The 21,520-nt window shown below is 38.4% G+C and overlaps 1 protein-coding gene across 1 annotated transcript; it reads right to left on the bottom strand.

Annotated features, from left to right (window-relative positions):
- Positions 1-1,988: 1,988 nt before the first annotated feature.
- On the bottom strand, positions 1,989-17,239 carry LOC103474011 (phospholipid-transporting ATPase ID-like). The gene is made up of 28 exons (XM_081613496.1): positions 16,816-17,239; positions 16,315-16,397; positions 16,091-16,149; positions 15,173-15,286; positions 14,815-14,913; positions 14,648-14,709; positions 14,446-14,518; positions 14,218-14,288; positions 14,045-14,127; positions 13,496-13,654; positions 12,793-12,881; positions 12,332-12,525; positions 12,002-12,210; positions 11,872-11,915; positions 11,618-11,783; positions 11,097-11,285; positions 10,805-10,920; positions 10,551-10,715; positions 10,342-10,453; positions 6,242-6,347; positions 5,857-6,007; positions 5,090-5,273; positions 4,791-5,014; positions 4,588-4,671; positions 4,245-4,490; positions 3,796-3,934; positions 2,898-3,028; positions 1,989-2,750 (listed from the first exon to the last, which is right to left on the bottom strand). Exons 2-28 carry the CDS (start codon positions 16,367-16,369, stop codon positions 2,523-2,525), a joined length of 3,552 nt encoding a protein of 1,183 aa, XP_081469622.1. The 5' UTR covers positions 16,370-16,397; positions 16,816-17,239; the 3' UTR covers positions 1,989-2,522.
- Between the last annotated feature and the right edge of the window lie 4,281 nt (positions 17,240-21,520).

Below are 21,520 nucleotides of genomic sequence, written 5' to 3'. Positions count from 1 at the left end.
TATGCTCACTTTTGTCTTCCCTTAACAGATCCAGTTATTTACTAACAGGAATCTGCCTTAAATTATTTCACAGTCCATGACTAAACTCAACTTCCAAACAAGTTATTGGTGTACTACGTTTGATTTTTATGTTCGCTCCATCGATTTTAAGGTGCGTGGCTTGAAAACCTGCATTACTGGCCAGCCACATATCCTTGATCAAACAAATCTGAGTTTTCCAAACCGTCGTAATGTTTTTCCACCTTTACAATGACAGTCATTGTGACAGAGAGACCATATTGGTTGGTTCAAGTTGATGTACGTCAGTGACGTGACCTGCACTGTGCAAAATCTGCCAAACTGATTAAACACAAAGTGGATGCATAAACATCAGAATATTTTTTCCCAAGTTTTGTCCACAGATGACTGATTCAACTTCTCTCTCCATTGTCTGATAAAGGCCACTGGAAATGTAGCATGAATGCAGGTTAACTCAACAAAATCTTAAATTTTATTATGAGAAATTATCAGTTCTTATCTCTTCAGTCGTCTGCTTTTACTACAGAAAAACAATAAATGAGAGAAAAAAAACAAACATTTGGCATAAACTTTGAATATGAATTCCCCCTCTGTTTTCAGAGTCTAATATTGTTCCCTCTTAGCAACTGCCTCTTCTAGTGAGGCTATAATGTATCAGTCCAGCTTGGACTGCTGCTATGTGTGAAATTCTCTTTCTCTTATATATAAGACCACTGGATCTTCTTACACTCAGTAAAAACCAGGCTGCTGCTTTTCTCTTGATCTTTGACCTAGACGGATTGTGTAATACTATCAGAGAGACTCCCTGTATCTGTGAGTGCTCATGTTCATTTGGACTTTACTTTGTCATTGCAATATGTTGCCTTTGGTTTTCCAAAAAAAAAAAACAAAAAAAAAACCTGGTGTTGAAACTCTCTTTCAGTCCCCCTTTTTTCTTATCCATCCTACTTTCTAAAGCTGCACGTTGGTGTTTTAAGAGACATGAATAATTTTCTTCCAGGTTACAAAAAGATAGTAAAACCCATAAAATTATATTTTATTTGCTTTTTTTTACAATGCTTCCTTTGTAAAAATGAGGAAGATTGCTGTTGTAATTCATGTCATTGATAGGGAAGTGCTACACGTGGAGGCTATTAATACAACATGCCAGTTCTCATTCCTACTTCATTCTGGGGGATCACACAGTGACCTTCACTGGAGACAGTCAAGCCTGCTGACAGTGCTACATGACCAGATGGGAAGGAGTAATGAGTGGGGCTTAAGCTAAATGGGGGGGGGGGGGGGGGGGGGGGAAAGTTATATGAATTCATGAAAAACATTTAAAATTTTTCTATTTGTCAATGTTGTTTTTGCTAGACAACATATAAACCTTGACGCTTGTGTCTTTTGTCTGCCAACCGAGACCTCGCCGTGTTTCTTCATTATGCATGTCTGCACAGCGCCATAAAGTGTGATCTACACCATCTGCTCTGGCGAAGCTGCGAGCAAAATGAAAGCTCTTCTGGACGTGTGCCATAGCGTGACAGCTTCCACCAGTGAGGTCATCACTTACTGGCTTAGAGGACACTGCAGTTGTGGGCTGAATGGAGTTATGAGCGGCTCTGCAAATGCACAGTGCAGCAAGGATATGTGGGAGGAGATGGAGGGAACAGAGTGAGTGGGAGAGGAGGAGAAAGAACAGGAAAGAGAGCTTGTAGCTGCATGCAGTATGCAAAAAAAAACAACAAAAAAAAACCTAGCAGAGCTATGTGTGTTGGTTTTCCAAACAATATCTTGCTCATAAATCTTTATGATAACCAAACAAAATTTCCAGTGCTTTCATCAGTCAGCCTACATCAATGGAAAAAAAACAAACAATCGATTTTGTGGAAGAAGAAAAAAAATGTTCATGAGTAAGCTTCAGCTAAAACGTGTAGTAAATGCAGTAGTGTTTTATAATCCAATAGAAAATGAGTCAGTAAAAGTGGTAATATATTGGTTTCTGTAGATTTATGATGAAAAAAGATTGAACATACATTAAATTAGAAGAATGACATGCAGTCTGATGGAGGTACTATTTAACAGGATGAAAATTAAACTACATTTCCGATGTAATAGGTTTAAAATTGAGTTGAAAAGACAATACTGCCCCCTGTCTGTGGTTTAGAAACACAATCACTGTTCTACATGATCACGTTACAACTTTAACAGTATTAGATTAGAATAAACAAAAGAAAAATACAAAACATTAACACACAGTTGTGTCTCAAGTATTATTAGGAACAAGAGATGTTTTTCTTACATGTCTGGTATGTTTTGAAAGAGTTAAGTAGTGATGCACTCTGCAGGAAATGGAAGTTAAACCAGTAAAAAACAAACCATACCAGAGCCAACACTTAAGACGTTAGGTTTTCACAGTGATGCCATTCATTGCAAAAGAAACATTAAGCATGAACTGTTCCAACCAATGTACCCTGTACATCCAGTGTTTGTTATTAATTCTGGGATCTCTGTGAGCCCTCTTGCTACTCTGGAATGGGACGGAAGAGCTGAGGCCGAGGCGTTTCCGTTTGGGGAGAAAAGGCAAGAAGACCTTTCAGGGGTCGCTTAAACAGGAACCTTTCTGAAGTGACCAAAGCACCGTAGCCTTGAGAATGGGAGAAGGCGTAGCCTGATCGCCGGGTGCTGACGCGTCTCACTGGACGGCGAGGAGCAGGCGCTGGCGGCGCTTCCACTTGCGTCTTATATCTTACCTGTAGAAGAATTAAAAGGAATATGACTTTCTGTAAAAACACATCCTTTCTTAGGTTTGTTGTGGCTCATGAGGCCACAACAAACCTAAACAACAACCTAAACAACAACATGCATAAACAATATTCGGTCTCAGGTGTTTTTCTGACCTTGTCATTGATAGTTGGACGAATCTGTATGAGGATGAAGCGCAGAGCCACCACAGGAAGCACGCAGAGAAGGGAAGTCAGGAATATGGTCAACCAGACATTTGGCTGATTTAAGGAATTCCTTACGGTTCCTAAAATCAATGAAAGAAAAGCCAAGGAAAAAAAAAACATATGTCCTTAAGCATTACAAACTTACCAGGCGGAAAAAAGTATAAGCAATGTTAATGTATAAGTAATGTTTTGTATAAGGTAGATCTCAACAACTTTGTTACTTTCTGACGTGCTTTTAAGATAAATGATCTCAAATTACTTAGGTATTGAACTTGGATTTGAGAATAGATAAGAATCGATCGAAAGGTCTGGTACAGGAAGTATCAGTATTTCAGTATCAATCCGCACATCACTAGTTGTGAAGTGGTAGAGTTGTTGAAGGTGCTGCAAAACTAAAGGTTAAAGGTCACAAATTCCAACCAAATTAATAATAATTTTGCAAACACAGTGGCTGAGTCACTGCTTTTAAATGTAGTGTCCATAAATCATAACTTTTGCATTATATTGTAATGATAAATATAATGGTGCAATGAGTGGTCAGACATTTAAATTACAAGTAATATTCCATATTCTTGTTTTATACTTACTTGTATATTAAAACCAGTTCAGAATTTATTATTTCATTTTGTTAGAAAATCTTTTTACATTTTTTTACACACTTGAATTCTCGTGTTTGCTTATAGTAAACTTCAAAAATCTCTTTGTCATGTCTTGAAAATATTTGTTGCTGATGAGAAAGAACATCATGAAAGACAACATATACAAATTCTTGAGGTTACTTTCTCATATGCAAACAGATGTACCAGAAGCTCTTGTTATATGTGATATTTGTGCTAAATGTACTCACCAATGAAGGGGAAAACGGAGGTGAAGATCAGAAACATGCCATTGCTGTACATGGTGAACGTGATAGCAAAGTAGGCAAACAAGCTACCCCACACAAAAAACTGGTTTACGGTTGTCCAGGCATAGGTGTCAATGCATAGCTGAAATAATAAAGTTGGAATTGTTCAATCTTTTTTAAATATCATTTTTACATGCATAGAATATTACTGAGCCATTTCAAAAAAATGCTAGTTTTCACTAAACAGTTGTTGCCAAGGATTTTGAGACTTAAGGAGATCTTGCTCAATACAAACATCATAGCATTCCTTTCCATTGACCTCAGGTTGCAAAGACATTACAGGAAATATTTTACAGGAAATCTGCAGGAAACAGTGCTTTCATTCCTGATTTAAAGCACCCAACTCTCATCATCATTTAGAATGTCCCGAGACAAGAACTGTTTTTTCTCACCTGAATGCTCACCACGATAAGCAGACAGGTTTGCGCCAGCAAAGCAAATGACTGGTAGTCTGCAAGATCTCTGCCGTCATCTCTGACTGTGTCGTGAATTGCTCCCCATGGGATAAAGAAGAGGACCAGGGAGCAGTAGCAGCTGTGCACCATGCAGTGCACGAACGCTTTTTTACTGAAGTACATGTTGAGCTGGCCAGGAGAGTAGAGCTGAGGATACTCAAAACTCCAGCGGTCATTTACGTCCTGCAGAAAAGAGAAACAAATTATGTTAAACCTTGAATAAGTCATGGAATTTCTCATAGTTTTCAGGAAATTGCTTATTTTTTTATTCAGCGTATACCTGGTCAAATAGGCCCAAACTGAGGATTGGGAGAGATGTGTAGACCAAGTTGTACAAAGTGATGAACCATTCATCATACACCGTCTAGCAAAGACATTTAAATCATTAGTAAACATTAGATTTATAGCTCTTATATGGAGTCCATTTTTCATAGAAAGACATAATATGAACCTTAAAGCGAAACCTCAACACGTCTCACTTACCTGGGCAGAGAATCCACAAAAGAAGGCATACCAGAAGTGTACAAATGTGAAGGTGAAGTTTTTGTAAAAGAAATATTGTAGGAACTTGCACATGCGAAGGTACGACCAGCGCCCATGCACCAGCAGGAGGCGCTGAAGGTAACGGAACTGGGCAAAGGAGAAATCACTAGAGAGAACTGCCTGCATACCCTCTTGGCCGCTAATTCCTACACCAATATGAGCAGCTGAAAGACAAAAAAACAAGATAGATTATAAGATTTGCCATAGCCTTTTGGCACAACTGAAAATACAAATTTTACCCTTGATCATGCTGACATCATTAGCTCCATCTCCAATAGCCAGAGTAATGGCCTGCTTGTATTTCTTGACCAGCTCAACAACCTGGGCTTTCTGCAGAGGAGTGACCCTGCAGCAAATCACAGTCTGACACATGCATGCTGTCCTCAGCAACTCTAATTCCAAGTCCTTCTCCAGTGCAAAGGCCTAAAGATGAAACAGGAAGAGGACATACAGTTACACAGACTTCATTTTAGGGAGGTAAAGAGATCTAAAAATATGGCCATAATGACGTGTGTCTAGGACAGTGCAGTCCAGTCACTATCATGATCTCTGGTGAACTAAGTCTAAGCTAGTTAATGTTCTGCTAATATACACTCCACCATCCAAGTACCAAAGTAGCATTAAAGGATTAGATGAGTACAGGCCCTTCGCCCTGACATCTGTGATCATGCAATCCTTTGAGCGACTGTTGAACCCTCTGAAGAACGTTACAGGAACCCTGCTGGAAACAGCGCAGTTTGCATCACGGGCAAACAGGTGAGTGGTTTATGCAGTCAATTTGGGATAACACGTTTTCTTTCACCACCTTAACCACCCAGGAACGTACACCAGGATCCTTTTTGTGTATGTCAACTCAGGCTTCAACATCATCAAGAAGAAACTCGCCTAGAATGGCTATCAAACATCAAACATAGTTTGACACACTATTGACTTTAGTCCATTTTTTTTAGTTTTAAACACCTTTTTTGGAGATTTAAAGACAAATAAAACAAAATTGTACATCTACCAAGCTGTGTCCATTTATTATCAGAGCATAATCCCCTTCAACTTGTTCATCCTGCACCGTCTCTGTTTTCTGAAGCCAGAACAGGCCTGCACGAGTTTTAGTCACCGATGGCTCCTCTGCTGATCCGGGACTCATTTTCTTTCTGGCATACCTAGAAAAAGTTGTCTTGTTTTACAAACAATTACTCAACAAAAAATATTCTGTTGGAGTACAATTTTGGGGTATTTTGTGTTTTTATCATTAGAACAAGGCATCTAATTATGAAAAAAAACTTAATTTGCAGGGATTCATTCAAACAATTTTTTGGAGTACAGGCTTAGAGGGGCTGAGACAACAACATTTTTAAATGTTACACATTGCGACAGTAAGTTAAGAATTGACTTACTGGAGCTCCTGTTTGACCCCGTTAGGTGTATTGGCAGCCACAATAAAAACCTCCTTCATCTCCTCCCTTAGCATGTTGCAAGAGTAACCAATGTTTTCTGCTGTCTCTGTTTAAAGAATGACAATGAAAGTAATTGTGGTATGAATAGGGCTGCACAGTGGCGCAGTTGGTAGAGCTGTTGCCTTGCAGCAAGAAGGTTCTGGGTTCGATTCCCGGCCTGGGGTCTTTCTGCATGGAGTTTGCATGTTCTCCCTGTGCGTGCGTGGGTTTTCTCCGGGTACTCTGGTTTCCTCCCACAGTCCAAAAACATGACTGTCAGGTTAATTGGCCTCTCCAAATTGTCCCTAGGTGTGTGTGTGCATGGTTGTGTGTCCTGTGTGTCTCTGTGTTGCCCTGCGACAGACTGGCGACCTGTCCAGGGTGTACCCCGCCTCTCGCCCGAAACGTTGGCTGGAGATGGGCACCAGCACCCCTCCTGACCCCACTGAGGGAAAAAGGGTGCAAGAAAATGGATGGATGGATGGATGGTATGAATAATTCCCCAGCTTTGGAAACTGTATAGGTGTTGAACATTTGTTCCGTTGTAGTTTATGACATAATATACCAGCAAAGTTTTAGCAATCCTTAAATACTTGATGTAATCAGTTATATGTAGTAGGGCTGAAACGATTCCTCGTTTTGAGTACCTCGATTATTAAAATTCCTCCAGGAATTTTATCTGCTTTGAAACTTCGTTAAGTTATGTTTTATTATTTAATGTTCCGACCGGGTTATTAATTGCGTTGCACAGCGCTCTCACTTCCGCCTGGCTTGTTGACCAAAGCTAAGTGCTAGCAGCATAACGTCCAATTTTCACGAATTTTATTGATTCATGATAATGTCCGGGTTTTTGTCGTTTTTCGGGGGACCAACAATAAGCATCCTTAAAGTGACGGGAGCGATGCTTGGAGTACGGCAGCTCTTCTCCTCCCGGAGCTGCTGGTTCAGAGCGAACGGCGGGGAGGAGCACGGCGGGATTATTTATACAGGTGAGCGGATACACTGAACACTGCGGGCGGCTGTGCTTGTATCATTCCGGTTGCAGCAAATGGTGGCGTAGCGCGTCGTGACGGTACATAGCTGGTATATGTGTTTCTGTGTGCGACGAATGCAGCCAGGTGTGAAATCCTGTCGCTAACATGAACACAAAGGCTATAAATGGCTGGGAAAGGTGAGAGTTCCTCTATTAAATTGACTGAAGTTGAATTCAGTAATTTAGTAATTTAGTAATTTAGTAATTTATTTCAGACAAACCTTTCACCGGCAATGTAGAACAAACACAAAGTACATAATAAATTTCTTGAAGACACATCACATCGGTGATTATGAGTCTGAAAAGGAGTATGAAGAAGTATAACTTATATAATCAGACCCCTTTTCCAGCTGTAATTTATCACATTATTTTCAGTTTCCAGTATCCTTCCTGACAAAATGAAATAATAATTGTAGTAATATTTCCTCAGCCAAATGAAAGTACTGCATACACACACATACACATTTGTACACATACATATATACATATTCACATATACATACACCTATACACATATACATACATACACCCATATACATACATCTATACACATATACATACATACACCCATATACACATATACATACATACACCCATATACACACCCATCTGCTTATATACAAAATACACAACTATTTACATACCTTTATACATTTACCCACACCTGTACAGACCTGCACCCACTTGATGAAATCATACTTAGAGTTTTAATTCCCAGCCAGGATTATCTCCCTTGTTCTTCCTTATACCTTTGAATAATAGCTATTTTGAGACCTTTCTTAAAATATCTCATGCTTGGACTTTGCTTCAGCTCTTTAGAGAGTTTATTCCAGATCTTCACACCAACACCAGAAATGCACATTATTTTCATTGTTGTTCGAGCCTTCAAAGTTCTGAAATTGAGGTTTTCTCTATAGTCATATCCCCCACTCTATCAGAAAATAATTTTTGAATATTTTCTGGTAATATTTTCTTTCTGACTTTAAACATAATCTGTGCAGTTTGAAACTCTACCAAGTCAGTGAGTTTCAGTATATAAGAATCTATGAATAGATTGTGGGTATGACAATAAAATCAACGTTATGAACTAAACGGATGGCTCTTTTCTGTAGTGTGCATAATGATTGAAGTGATGTTCTGTAAGTGTTGCCCCAAATTTCCACACAGTAACATAGATATGGTAAGATAAGTGAACAGTACATAATATATAGGGCAGAGTAGTTGAAATATTTCTGGCATTAGAAAGAACTGCAATACTTCTTACAATTTTAGATTGGACATATTTTATGTGAGGTTTCCAACAGATCTTATTTTGAATCATTACTCCCAAAAACCGAATTTCAGTCACTCTCTCCACAGTGATATTATCAATTTTTATTTGTAAATCACTCTGCTCTTTACACTTACCGAACAACATAAACTTTGTTTTATCTAAATTTAGCGACAATTTGTTAATTTTAAACCACTCTTTCAGTTTATATAACTCTAAATTCATTTCAAGCAACAACTGTCGTAAATTTTCACCCGTACCAAATATGTTTGTATCATCAGCGAATAGTACAAAGTTAAGTCTCTTGGAGACCTTACATATATCATTTATATACAAATAAACAATTTTGGCCCCAATACTGATCCCTGGGGAACACCACAAACAATGTCCATGCATGAGGACTGGACATCACCCAACTGCACAAATTGTTGCCTATTGCTGAGATAACTTTTCATCCAATGCAACACTACTCCTCTTAGACCATAACACTCAAGTTTTCTGAGGAGTATGTCATGATCAATTGTATCAAATGCTTTTTTTAAATCAATAAACACCCCAACAGCATGTTTCTTTTTATCTAATGCACTGGTCACCTCTTCTATTAAATGCAGAACTGCCATCGCTGTGGATCTTTGTGGCCTAAATCCATACTGACTTTCAGACAGTAGATGATGTTTACTAATAATCTTTCTAATCTAACAACAAATATTTTTTCCACAATTTTGGAAAATTGTGGAAGTAATGAAACAGGCCTGTAATTTGTGAAATCATGTCTATTCCCAGATTTATGTAGTGGGATGACTTTCGCAATTTTCATTTTTTGTGGAAATATTCCTGTTTGAATTGACAGGTTACAGATATATGTTAGTGGTTGAATAATTTCCACAATCACCTTCTTAATTATTAACATATCAATACCGTCATAATCAGTTGACCTTTTATTTTCACATTTATGTACTATATCTATGATCTCATTTTCCTCCACTGCTGTAAGAAACATGGAATCTGGATTTCTAACTAATACATCATTTAGTATTTCATGTCCTGTGGGCTGTGGGATTTCCTCAGCCAATTTAGGGCCCACACTTACAAAGTATTTATTAAAATTATGAACTATCTCTTCCATGTTATTTAAATGTTTATCTCCATTGTTTGTGAAGTATTGTGGATAACTAACATGTTTGGAGTTTTTTCTAATAACACTGTTTAAAATATTCCAGATACCTTTAATATTTTTTTTATTTCTGTCCAACTGTTTACTATAATAATCTTGTTTTGCTATTCGTAAAACAGCAGTCAATTTGTTCTTATATTTCTTGTATTTATTTTCTGCCCCAGTGGATCTATGCCTTATGAAGTCTCTATATAACTTATTCTTTTTTTTACAGGCATTTTGCATGTAATTCATGAGCCAAAATCTGGAGTATAGACGTTTATCAGCGTATATTTGTGAACCTGCCTTTTTATTATTAAATTTAATATAATTTCAGATTTTATAACTGTTCTTCAGGTTAACTTATAAAGTGAGCTATTATTGTTACAAGTTAATTTTCTAAATTACAGAAAAGTTATTGTTATGGATGCTCAAATGTGGAAGAATTGTACTACTGTTGATATCCCATAGTAATACTGCTGTTAGATTTACCAATGTTTTATTTTATCCTTTTTTTTTATCAGATTAATTGTAAGAATAATCGATAGATCACACGATTGCTAAAATATTTGTTTACAACAGCCCTAATATGTAGCAACTCATACCTTGTTTATCACCAGTCAGCACCCAGATTTTGATGTCGGCTTTAGCCAGCTGCTCAATAGTCTGTGGTACACCGTCTTGCAACTTGTCTTCAACAGCTGTCGCTCCCAGCAGCTGGAAACCAAAGGTTAATAGGAAGTTAGATCAAGATGGAAATTGGGTTTAGCCTTTTATTACAACTATTTAAACTATACATTGGAGATTAACTAACAATCATGTCTTTCTCAATCTCTTCATAAAGTTGATCGAGTCTCTCCTCTCGTCCTTCCAGGGCTGTGCTAGCTTCATGGTGGCGCTGTGTCCACTCCTCCATGTAGTTCTCCTTTAAGTCCTTGTAGGCCAGAACAAGAGTGCGTAGCCCATCTCCTGCATATTCCTAGATTGTTTATAGAATTCAGAGGACTTAAAAATAAGCACAACAAATAAGAAGTTTTAAATAAGAATCACAAAAAGTGCATAGCTTACATTTAGGTGTCCTGTAGTAACTTTCATCAACCTTTTACAAGAGTGGTCTAATCTTTCATAGATGATGGTGTCAGCACCTTTGCAGTAGAGTGTCATCTTCCCATCAGGGCCGCGTACTGAGAAAAATAACAAAAAATACTTGACAAAAATATGACAAAATTCTCTGATCCTGTTTAGTTCCTGACTTTAAAATGCAGCTGTTGAACGCTACATAATACTATCTTACATAGAGGTGGTAAATACAGGAAATATATTTTCTATACATAAAAATTTGACAATTTTATTCTCTGACCTATTACTGACATCCTCTTCCGTACATTATTAAAGTCCAGAACAGCCAGGAGTTCGTATGTGACTTTCTTGCCCATTTCCATGATGGTGATAGTCTCGGGTGTGCGAGAGCGGAACACAAATCCAAAGTTCCTTGCCGCTGTGACCAGAGCGCCCTCATCAGGAGACTGTGCCTGGTAGTTTAGCTCACCTACCAGGTTGTTGAGAAGACAAGACCGGAAACTTAGTGAGGAGAGAGGCCAAAATAAATAAATAAATAAATTCAAAGTTCTATATTTTAAAATTATACTTGACTCCACTCATTCTGTAAGGATTATAATCTAAATATCTCTTTCATGGTGTACTGTCAGGTCATTTATTCCACCAGATAAGTTACTAAATGATTTAAAGGATTTATGTCACAAAAAATGTTTATATGTGTTTCTTCTCTTTAGACTCCTTTTTAAATTTCTTGAATATTGACTTCAAGGAATTTCTCTGTTTAGAAAACAGTGCCGTTTGTAAAAACTGTGGTAATCTGACCCTCTTTCTTTTCTTCCGGCATGACGGTGTGGCACAGAGCCAGCAGGCGGAAGAAGGCCTGCGCTTCAGGGTTTCCCTCTCTCACAGTCTCCACTAGACTATAATCATGGAAGTCAAACTTCGGATCTGCCAGCTTGTTCCAGGAGAAGTCCACTTTTTGTGTTTTCTACAAAAAAAAAAAAGGTATAATTAGGCAATATTGTTAGATCCTGTTAAATAAATTCATGAAGAAACACTGGAAGGTGCCTACTTGCCTCTGTTATTTCAACTCTTTGTCCAGAAAAATCATACAGCTCCCCTAAATAAGAGAGACATACTGTATGTTAAAGAATCAGACATCCAACCAACCCGAGTGTGACTTTGGTGTTTATTCAAACTGCCTACCATAGTTTTTTCCATGGATGGAGCACTTGTTGAATGTCATGATGTTCTGTGTCAGAGTGCCAGTCTTGTCACTGAAGATGTATTTGATCTGGCCTAACTCCTCATTGAGTGTGGTGGTCCTGGCCTGAGCCGGAGTGTCGTTCTTGGGATAATACATCTTCCTGTCCCAGTTTATGAAGAAGCTGTTCCCAAGACGGATAACCTCCACACTGACATTGATGCACGACCAGATGTTAAAATTCCAGACACAGAAATGGAAAAGTGCAATAAGGACTAAATTCACTACGTGTTTCTGTTTTGACTGCAATCTCTTTCTGTTTTAAAGTGTACCTGACATAGAGGGAAATGGGCACCACTGCGTTGAGGACAATGACATAGGACCAGAAGGAGAGGAAGGAGGAGAGAGCAGCATTAACACCGGGTTCACGTGGAAGGAACACGGTGAACACGGAGCCCTCCTTCACCTCCCAGACCGCATTGCCGATGGCCAGAATGAAGCACAAGGTAAACAGGAAACCAAAGATCTAGTGAAGTAGACAAATTGCTAAACTTATTATTGTAAAAAAAACAACAACAAAAAGCATGCACAGCTCACAAAGATCAAAAAATATATACTTTCAACTTGACAATAACAAAATCAGAAGTATAATTGGATGTATTCTCATTCTAACTTCATTTTAAAGTGTTGAGAAGTCATTACTATTTCACACATACTCTGCTGATGTTAGTTAACTGTTTTTTGGTAAATGAAATACAATCGTTTCAGTGTATTTGTGTGTGCAGACACTTACACACAACACAAGGACGTTCATCAGATGGTCGATGCTGGTGCGTTTGAATTTTGTCTTTCCACTGTTTTGCATTAGCTTGGTGTCAGGACCTAAGAACATTCTCCGTTAGGATCAGACATACACATGATTCTGCAGAGGACGTCCAATCCTTTTTCTTTTTTTTTTGCTAGTAATTTTATGTTTTTGTGAAATATAGAATAAAATTACCTTCTTTTTTTTTTTGCTTTTTATTACTGGTTTCTAATGAGAACACAACTGTCAAAAACATGCATTGATTGATCTGCTCAGCAATTGATGACGTTACTAGTTTCCGTATTTCCAAAGTTCAAAGATAAGTCAGTATACATGTAATTATTTAGTACTCAAACATAAATAATTATAATATAAAAAAAAAAAAACATGCCTTGAATTATTGCTATCTGAATTTTGACCTTAATTGGTTCATCAAAAGCTCATGTGCATTCCAGTATAGCATTAGCGCCCTCTGGTGGGCCCATGTAGACTTGACGAGTAAGAGATTTGGTTTCTTTTCCCCACATTAGGATTGGCAAAATTTTTATCTTAAACAGCTAAGCTCAAACAAGTATATATCTCAGCAAAATGAGACGCTACACAATAAACCCTTTTTCACTTGAGGAATTTTGACTCAAGCATAGTAGGACAAGCAGGTGTGTCAATGAGGGCTACATTTCAGTAGATTTACCTCCAAAGATGACCAGACCGAAGCACCACTCTGTGTTTCTCAGAGTGCATCCTCTCAGCAGTATCTTATCGTTGTCCAGGCCATAATTCTGTCCATTCACGGTCAAGGTTCCCTTGAATTTGTCTAAGCGATTGTTTGGAGGCTCACATCGCACTTCACCTGAAAACCACAGGTGTCAGCAATATGTTGTACACAACAGTTGAGGTCTTTCGATTATGTAACATGGTTGTTGGTCAAAATCAAAAAGGCCCAACATAAATACTCTCACAGGTATGCTAAGTGAGGTTTGTGTTTTAAAAAAAACATTTTTTATAGCTGCTAAGCTAACATTTATGTAGCATTAGCATTGCTCCAAATTCCAGGAAAACCCTAATAATTTGGTCTGCATCTTGAAGAAGAAAGTTCATTTCTCCTTTTATTGATCTTGCTTTATTCTCTTTAAAATGTAGGTCAGATGTATACATAGTACATCAATGTTGACTTCTTTTCTTTTTGCCTTGATATTTGTTCTGAATCTTGAATGCATGATTACATGAGGTCATTTCTTACTTTTGAAGGCAGAAAGAGTTTCAATGGAGTCTCCCATCTCTCCTGTGAGAGTCAAGGCTTGTTTCACTTTCAGGTTTGTTTCACTGGGGATCACCGATATGGGAGGTAAGAAGTTTGCAACTAAAGGGACATCATATAATCTGTGAAAGGAAAGCAACTTGCACCATACTCACCCATCTAACTCAGCCGTTTCCACATAGACTAGATTGAGAGGCTCACTGCTGGACAGCAACAGGAGGTCTGCCTGGAAGATAATAGTGTTTATCAATGCTTTTATTGAAACTTAATATAAAAGTTCAGGTGACATTAATAATGTCAGTATTGGAGGGGTGAGTGACATGGGTTAGCTTTTTCTAAAAATGTAAAATCTCTTTTCCAAGTTTGATTAAGCCAATACTTACTGTAACAAACTGATTGCTCTCGAGCTTAACTATGTCCCCAACCTGAACATTCATCCATTTTTCATTTTTCAGTCTGTAAAGAAAAAGCAAAACAAATTCAAATCATTCTTCCAAAAGGTACTGAACAAATCCCGTTTGATAAATACTTCCTCATAAACTGTAAATAATTAACACATCTGTAATCTAATGTTTGATGACTCACACTCCATCGATGAGGACGTTCACCGTGCGGTTATTCACTTGCCGATCACTTTTGTGTCTGTTCTGTTCAGTTGGCAGAAAAACATAAAATAGTTGCTCATTTGTTCTTTCATCTTTGAGCAGGTTAGGGTTAGAACGATCTTTTAAACTGGAATGCTTTTATCTTACTATGTCGTCATTGGCATCTTTGACCGCTGTCATGGACAGCACCAAAATTAACGGCAGAGCTGTGGTGAACCAGGACAGAGAGGATATTTGTGGGATTAACTGCGAATACAGGAAACAAGGCAGAGTTGGTACTTTGCTCCATTTACAACAAATGTAAACACTAAGAGAAATTGTCAAATGTATTGACTTGAAACGAAAAAAAGTTTCACTCACAAAATGATCAATTTATGCTTATGTTAGAAAATGTTTCTTTGAAAATACAGAAACTAATTTGTATCAATAATCAGTGGCGTACTGACATTTAATGATAAAGTCTGATGTTGAAATGCAGAGATAGAGAAAGGGGGAAAAAAGGTACCTGAAGGATGAGGAGGAAGAGGAAGTAGGCATTAGCCAGCCTCCTGAACTGCTCAAACAAATTAAGAGGCAGAAAGGTGATTATGTTGTACTTGGAGGTCCGGATGGCATTGTTCTGAGAAAGAGGAAGTGACATAATAGTCAGTTAATCAGAAAATACCTACAGCTCATAGTATATGAATACTTAGGACTTTTCAAAAGTATTTATGCCCCACTAACCTTTAACATTTTGCTACAACCATAAACGTTTTTGACATTGTATGCAGCAAACGGACGTGTGTGTGTGTGTGTGTGTGTGCGTGTGTGTGTGTGTGTGTGTGTGTGTGTGTGTGTGCGTGTGTGTGTGTGTGTGTGTGTGTGTGTGTGTGTGTGTGTGTGTGTGTGTGTGCGTGTGCGTGTGTGTGTGTGTGGGGGTGTGCGTGCGTGTGTGTGTGTGGGTTACTACCCATGTGCTTGAGTCTTTGCAAATAACATGTAGCTATGTCATATTGGGTGGAGAAAATCAGAATAACTTTTTTCCCAGTTGGATTTAGGTCTGGTCTTTGACTGAGCCACTGTAATACCTGAGTACACTAAATTGTTTCATCCTAACTCTTGCTGTTTAGGATCCTTGTCACGCAAAAAAATTAACGTCCGTTTCAGTCTCAAGAGTTGTGTAATCTTTAGCAGCTTTTCTTCCAGGTTTGCCCTTTTTTTCCCAGTGTGTGCAGATTGAAATGCAGGGTTATTATTCCATTAACTATTGAATTCCATCAAGCGGGATCAGATTAAAGTGAGGCTGACTTTATATTTCTAAATGGACCGGTAAAGTCCACCGAAAGATGTGATTTTATGAAGACAAACTGAGAAATCTGTGTTGCAGCTAAAACATTTGGATTAAATGTTAAAAGTGTAAATCCTTCCAGTAGTGGGGACTCACAGCATAGTTGTAAGACAGGTTGGAAGGTCTGTCATTGGCTCGAACATATCTCTCCTCCTCTGAGAAAAACACGAGAGCAACACTGGGATTAAGGTGATTTACAGCAGCAGCAGGAAAACAGGTGCTAATTTTAATCTCAGCTGACAGAAATTTACTATGTATGTCAAAATCCTTATCGCAATGATGAATACTTAATTAACATGTAATACAAAAGTAGGCCTTACCTTGCTTTTTCTCTTTTACACACAAGCTGCCAAAATGTGACTGCACTGATCCCATCTTTAGCTCAGATTTCCATTATTTATCTCTTAAAAAAAACACAAGTATTTACATCAATATAATTACATGGCACAGGACACTGTGATCTGAGGCTTCTGCAGTTTTGGAAGTTACTGATTGCTCTACTTCTTCTTTAAGAACGATAGAAGAATTAACATTTGAATTGGAGTAGTAATGCCCTAAACGTACCATACAACAGTTCAATTGGAAATAAAAACCTTTAACATTGTCTTCAGTTAAATAGAAAGAGCAATAACTATAACTTGGACATAACTTTCATCACTTTCTCTTGATCTTTCTACTTCTCAGAAAAATCAATGCTAACTCAAACCCAATCTCATGTTTTAGACGTTATATGACTCAAACAATTCAGGATGAAGACTTATCACAATATATGACATCAATGTTTTTCTAAAGTTATAAACTAATTAAAGTCTTTGTCTTACCTCAAGGAAAAAATGTGGATTTCCTTTCAGACCTGTGCACATGGGCACTGGGTCAAACAAAGATGAGGAAGTGTCTCAGGTCTCCACCCTGCCTTTGCTTGTGTCTGGCACAAAAAGGAAGGTCTGGCACAAAATTGACTCCACAGGGTAAAAGTCGTTTTATTGACCCTCTGGCAAAATCTAAGTTGGTGCGGTCAACTGCTGAGATGCTGCAGAGGTCGATAGAAGCACCTTACGAGTTAGACGAGCAACGAACCAGAATCCTTTTGCCCCTAGCAGCTCAGGCCTAGTGCAAACAATGCGGCGATCTTTGGACCAGGATGGTGAGTCAGTGAAAAGGCGGTAACAGAAGAGAAAGAGTGAAGTGCTGTGGCCAACCAGAGCCAACACTTCGCTTGCAGTCAGGTCAGTCAGGTGTGTAATTCACCCTTTGAACGACACGCATGCTCAGTCTGCTGTAATGAACTACTTTTACAACAAACTTCAACGGTTTAAAAACTTTTCTCTGAAAACAGTGTTAAAAACTAAATATATCTAAAAAACTTTCTAAAAGAAACCACATTATTAAGAAGCTCTTTAGCAGTTAACAATGCTCCTTCGTTATGGCATTTAAAGCTGTTCTCCTGAGAGTTGGACTAAGAAGTATTTTCCATGATGAGCTCAACAGATGTGCACTTCCTCCAGGTGTTTGCTAATAGCTGCTGCTGCTAGTCTGGAGGAGCTTGTTTGAAAAAGGTGTGGGGGAAGGGTTGTCTGTGAGGCAGAAGCTGTGTTAAATAGGCAGCGTTTGTGTGAGGAAGTGTTTCTACCCGTGAGCGGTTGCCACAGGAGATTCAAGAATGAATCCTCCAAAATGTAGGCTGTGTTTGACAAACTGGTACATTTTAAGCATTAACTAAATTCTTAAATAGGGTTTTGTAGGTTATAGAAGTTACTCATTTTCTGAAATCGGAAAAGTGAAACGTGAAGCTAGAAGCTAGAAGAAAATTGATTTCATAAGTCTGTTTGCAGCTCATTGAAGTCAGATAGTGACATTTTACATTCTCGGTTAGTATGTGAAATATTATACCTTCCTCTGACTGCATTTTAATTCAGTCGTTTTGATGTTGGATTTTTTTTTTGTTGCACTTTAAGCTTAGTTTATTTATTTTATGAGGATGCATGAATTCATTTTATTTGCCGAGACCTGAAAAGTAATAAAATTAAAAGTTCTTAAAATGTTAGGGTTCAACCCCGTTTCTGACCTTTCATCTTTATTAGAAATCCGATTTGGATCTTGGATATGTACTTTGAGAACGTATTGGGGAGAATCAAAGTTCTAGTGATCAATAAATGGCCACTAGATGTCAGGCATATGCAAACGGGAGAGCCGTGAAACTTCTCCAAAACTTGTAAAACAACTGCCTGAGATGGCGAAACAACACTGAGCAACCTCTCCCACTAGAGGTCATGGCACTTTTACAGTTTCCATTAAAAAAACCACTAATATTAGAAACAAAGTCTTTCTATTCAAAATTGTATTTTTTTTCCTTGAGTCAGTTCTGCGTCACTACATCTCAGATAGAAACTTTCTTACAGATATCAGCTTTTTTTTTTCTCCTCCTTTCCTAACAACACAATTAACTTATTCAGGACAATATACAGAAGTTTAATCCCAGATGGGAACACCCATCGCTTCTCGCAACACAACATAACACGGCCCACCCATTTTTCTCTGACTTGAACTCCATTGTTCCAAAGTTAATGTCAGCCATTACCACGGGAGCTTTGGCTCTCTCTGGCTCCCATCAGGCCGTCAGGGCTCGTCTGTTCCAAGAATAGATGGATTGCCCCGTAAACGTGGCAGAACTGAGTTGGATGAAGGGAGCTGCATTTAGTTCCAGCTTTCGATGTGTTTTCTATTTGTGGAACTGGCCTTTGTTTTTCACTACGGTGCTGGTGGAATGTTTATTTATACTTTTAAATATCAGAATTCAGTTTTTTTTCCCCTCAGTTTCTCCATTTCTCCCAGTGGAGTATTTTTTTCCTACCTCCTTGCATGTACTCTGCTGTCAGTACTCTCAGGAAATCAGGTCCACACCATTGCTTAATCTTGCAAGTTACGTATTATTTTTTGCTATTCACTTGCAACATTATGCGTTTTTTTTTTATATATATATTTTCAGATGTCTTCTGCCATTTTCCTCTAAAGCCAAATAATTATCCTATCACCCCACTTCTTAAATAAAAGTCACATTATCAATATTTTCTCACCTCTTTTGCCTTTTTAACCCTGTGGTAAGACAAATGAACTGACTCTTGCATAACAGGATGTGTTTGAGCCAGACAGCTTTTATTCACGCTGCAAACCTCCATGTGTCTAACTTGTTTTTAACAGAACAGTTTTGTGTGGTTTCTGTCCTTACTTATAAACAGTTATCCAGATAGCATGGGAAAACTATGCCAGATGGCATGCAGTTCAGTGTTTGCAGTTCACATCTGAAGTTGTCCCCAATGCATGTGAAAAGGGCCCCAAAGTCCGAATGCATATAAAGCCACAAAACCCTGCAGCGTCTGACACGTGCTGTTTGCAGTTTGATGACCAATATCACACCTAATAAAACCGTCAGTTTGGCTTTCCTCCAGAAAGGTGACGAGAACGATAAAAGGCTTGAATGTTTGAGAACCGTGTCAGAGGGAAGTGTAATGTTGCATGTCTTCAGATTATCGTCACGCGGAAACGGTTCTCGTCGTAGTTAACAGAATTCTGTGAACTTTCTTCAGTTTTAGCAAGTAAATGGTAGTTGAACAATTAAAGTCTCTGTCCCACTCTCGTGATATTTGAAAGGGATCTCGACACAAGGGAATTAAAGTAAATTGAAAACTTTTAACTTTTACTTTATTCTTTAATGCATTCAAAATGTGTACTTTTACTGGGAGTCAGCACACGCCAACCCCTTTTATTCACGTTTGCAGCGTGAATAAAAGGGGTTGGGGGGTTATTTGTTGGATGGCTAACTTATACATCTGCTTTGTCAATATTTTTTGAAAGGATTCTGAGTTTTGCTGCTTAAGCTTAGATTTTTAAAAAAATATTCAGAAAGGAATATTCTGAGACAGTCATGTGACCCTGTAGAGAACAATAGGGTGGTAAAAGTAGCCATACAACACAATTTATTTTTAAACAAATAGGCCATTCTCTATGGAGCAGTACTGCAATGACACAATGTGTGCAGGGTTAGATGAAATCCTACTTCCATCATGGGAGGAGAAGTGGAGGTGGCAGAGAAAAATAAATACAGTGGTGTTCATCTGGACAACAGACTGAAGACCCAACAGTGAAGCGTCTACAAGAAAAGACAAAGCAGGCCGTACCTTTTGAGGAAGTCAAGATCCTTCAAGACTTGCACCAAGATGCTACATAAAAAAAGAAAGTGTTTTTGAATAAAATTAAATAAAAATGAACTGCCATTAAGCATCTCTTTTGGTTTATGCTTAATACAAATCATACTATCTCTGCACAGTGCTCTAACTGTTTGACCTTATGTCTTTGCACCACTGCTGCTGTTTCGTCTGCTAATTTACGATCCGTTTTTCTCACACGTCTCATCAGTTTGCAGTGTGAACCGCAGTGGACCAGGCACACAACCCTGAGGGGTCCCAGTGCCCACCATGATGGGATTTGGAGATGTTATTTCAAGTAAGGAATGACTGTGGTTTCACAGTAGCAAAGTTCAGAATCAAGAGACGAGGCGCAGTGTTCAGACTAGAAGAAAAGTTTCAAAGCAACGTTTAGTTGTCAGTGATGTGCTTTCTCAGCATTAGGTGTGCTGTTTTTTTCTTTCACCGCATGTAGATGACTGGTTTTCTGTAGTTTTGTGGGAACAGGTTGTGCAGTGGAAGGTCAAATAATTTTATAATCTGCTCTCACAAAGAACCTATTCTGTATCATTCACACACACATGCATATATGTGCTCTCATTTCCTGTGAGGCTTTGACAGCCTTTGGTATTTGAACAGATGTGGGCAGACCAAGTGTGGGTATATCTCCCCTCCTTTCTGACCCGAAGGTGCACTTCCTGCTCCGAAAGCTAACACCCAGAGAGAACAATCATACTCTGTACCTTCTGAACACACACTCACTCACACACACCGGCAGTCAATGTCGCATATTGGGCCGCTATGTGCAAGTCATAAACACACGCAAAAACAATCTTTTACAAAGGAGTTACTGTGTGTAAATCTTTCATGAGGTGGAAGTCAGAGGGAATCAGAATTACTCTCCCAAGACGCTCACCTTACATTTCATTATGCAATATTCTTTTTTTTTTGTTAACTATTTGTGGGACTTCTGTTGTGCTTCGTGGTTTTGAACTCAAATATAGAGACAAAACCCTCTCAAGTTTGTGCTCATATTTATGTTGGCTTTTGTTAAATGTCAAGGGAAGTTCTTAGTGGGTGACATGGTTCAGCTCGCTTCTACCTTAAACAGAAGCAAATTGTACTGTGAGTAAAGAAAGAGAGAGTAAAGAAAACTGAAGCAAGGGAGGCGGCACCGATTTGAAAAAAAAAAAACACCTAGCCAGGTCAAAGAAGCTTTCTCCCTCCTCCTGATCAGCCACTCTTTAACATTTTACAATGTGCTGCTGAAATCACTACGACATGCTATTGAATGAAGAATCAACTATATGAATGGCCTAGTCGAAACATTTTCCTTGAGATTTTT

This window comes from Poecilia reticulata, chromosome 12 (genome assembly GCF_904066995.2).
Source record: "Poecilia reticulata chromosome 12, P_reticulata-male-v2, whole genome shotgun sequence".
In the NCBI taxonomy this organism is placed as follows: Eukaryota; Metazoa; Chordata; class Actinopteri; order Cyprinodontiformes; family Poeciliidae; genus Poecilia; species Poecilia reticulata.
Note: the sequence above shows the minus strand (reverse complement) of the source record. Positions and strands in the feature narration are given on the sequence as shown.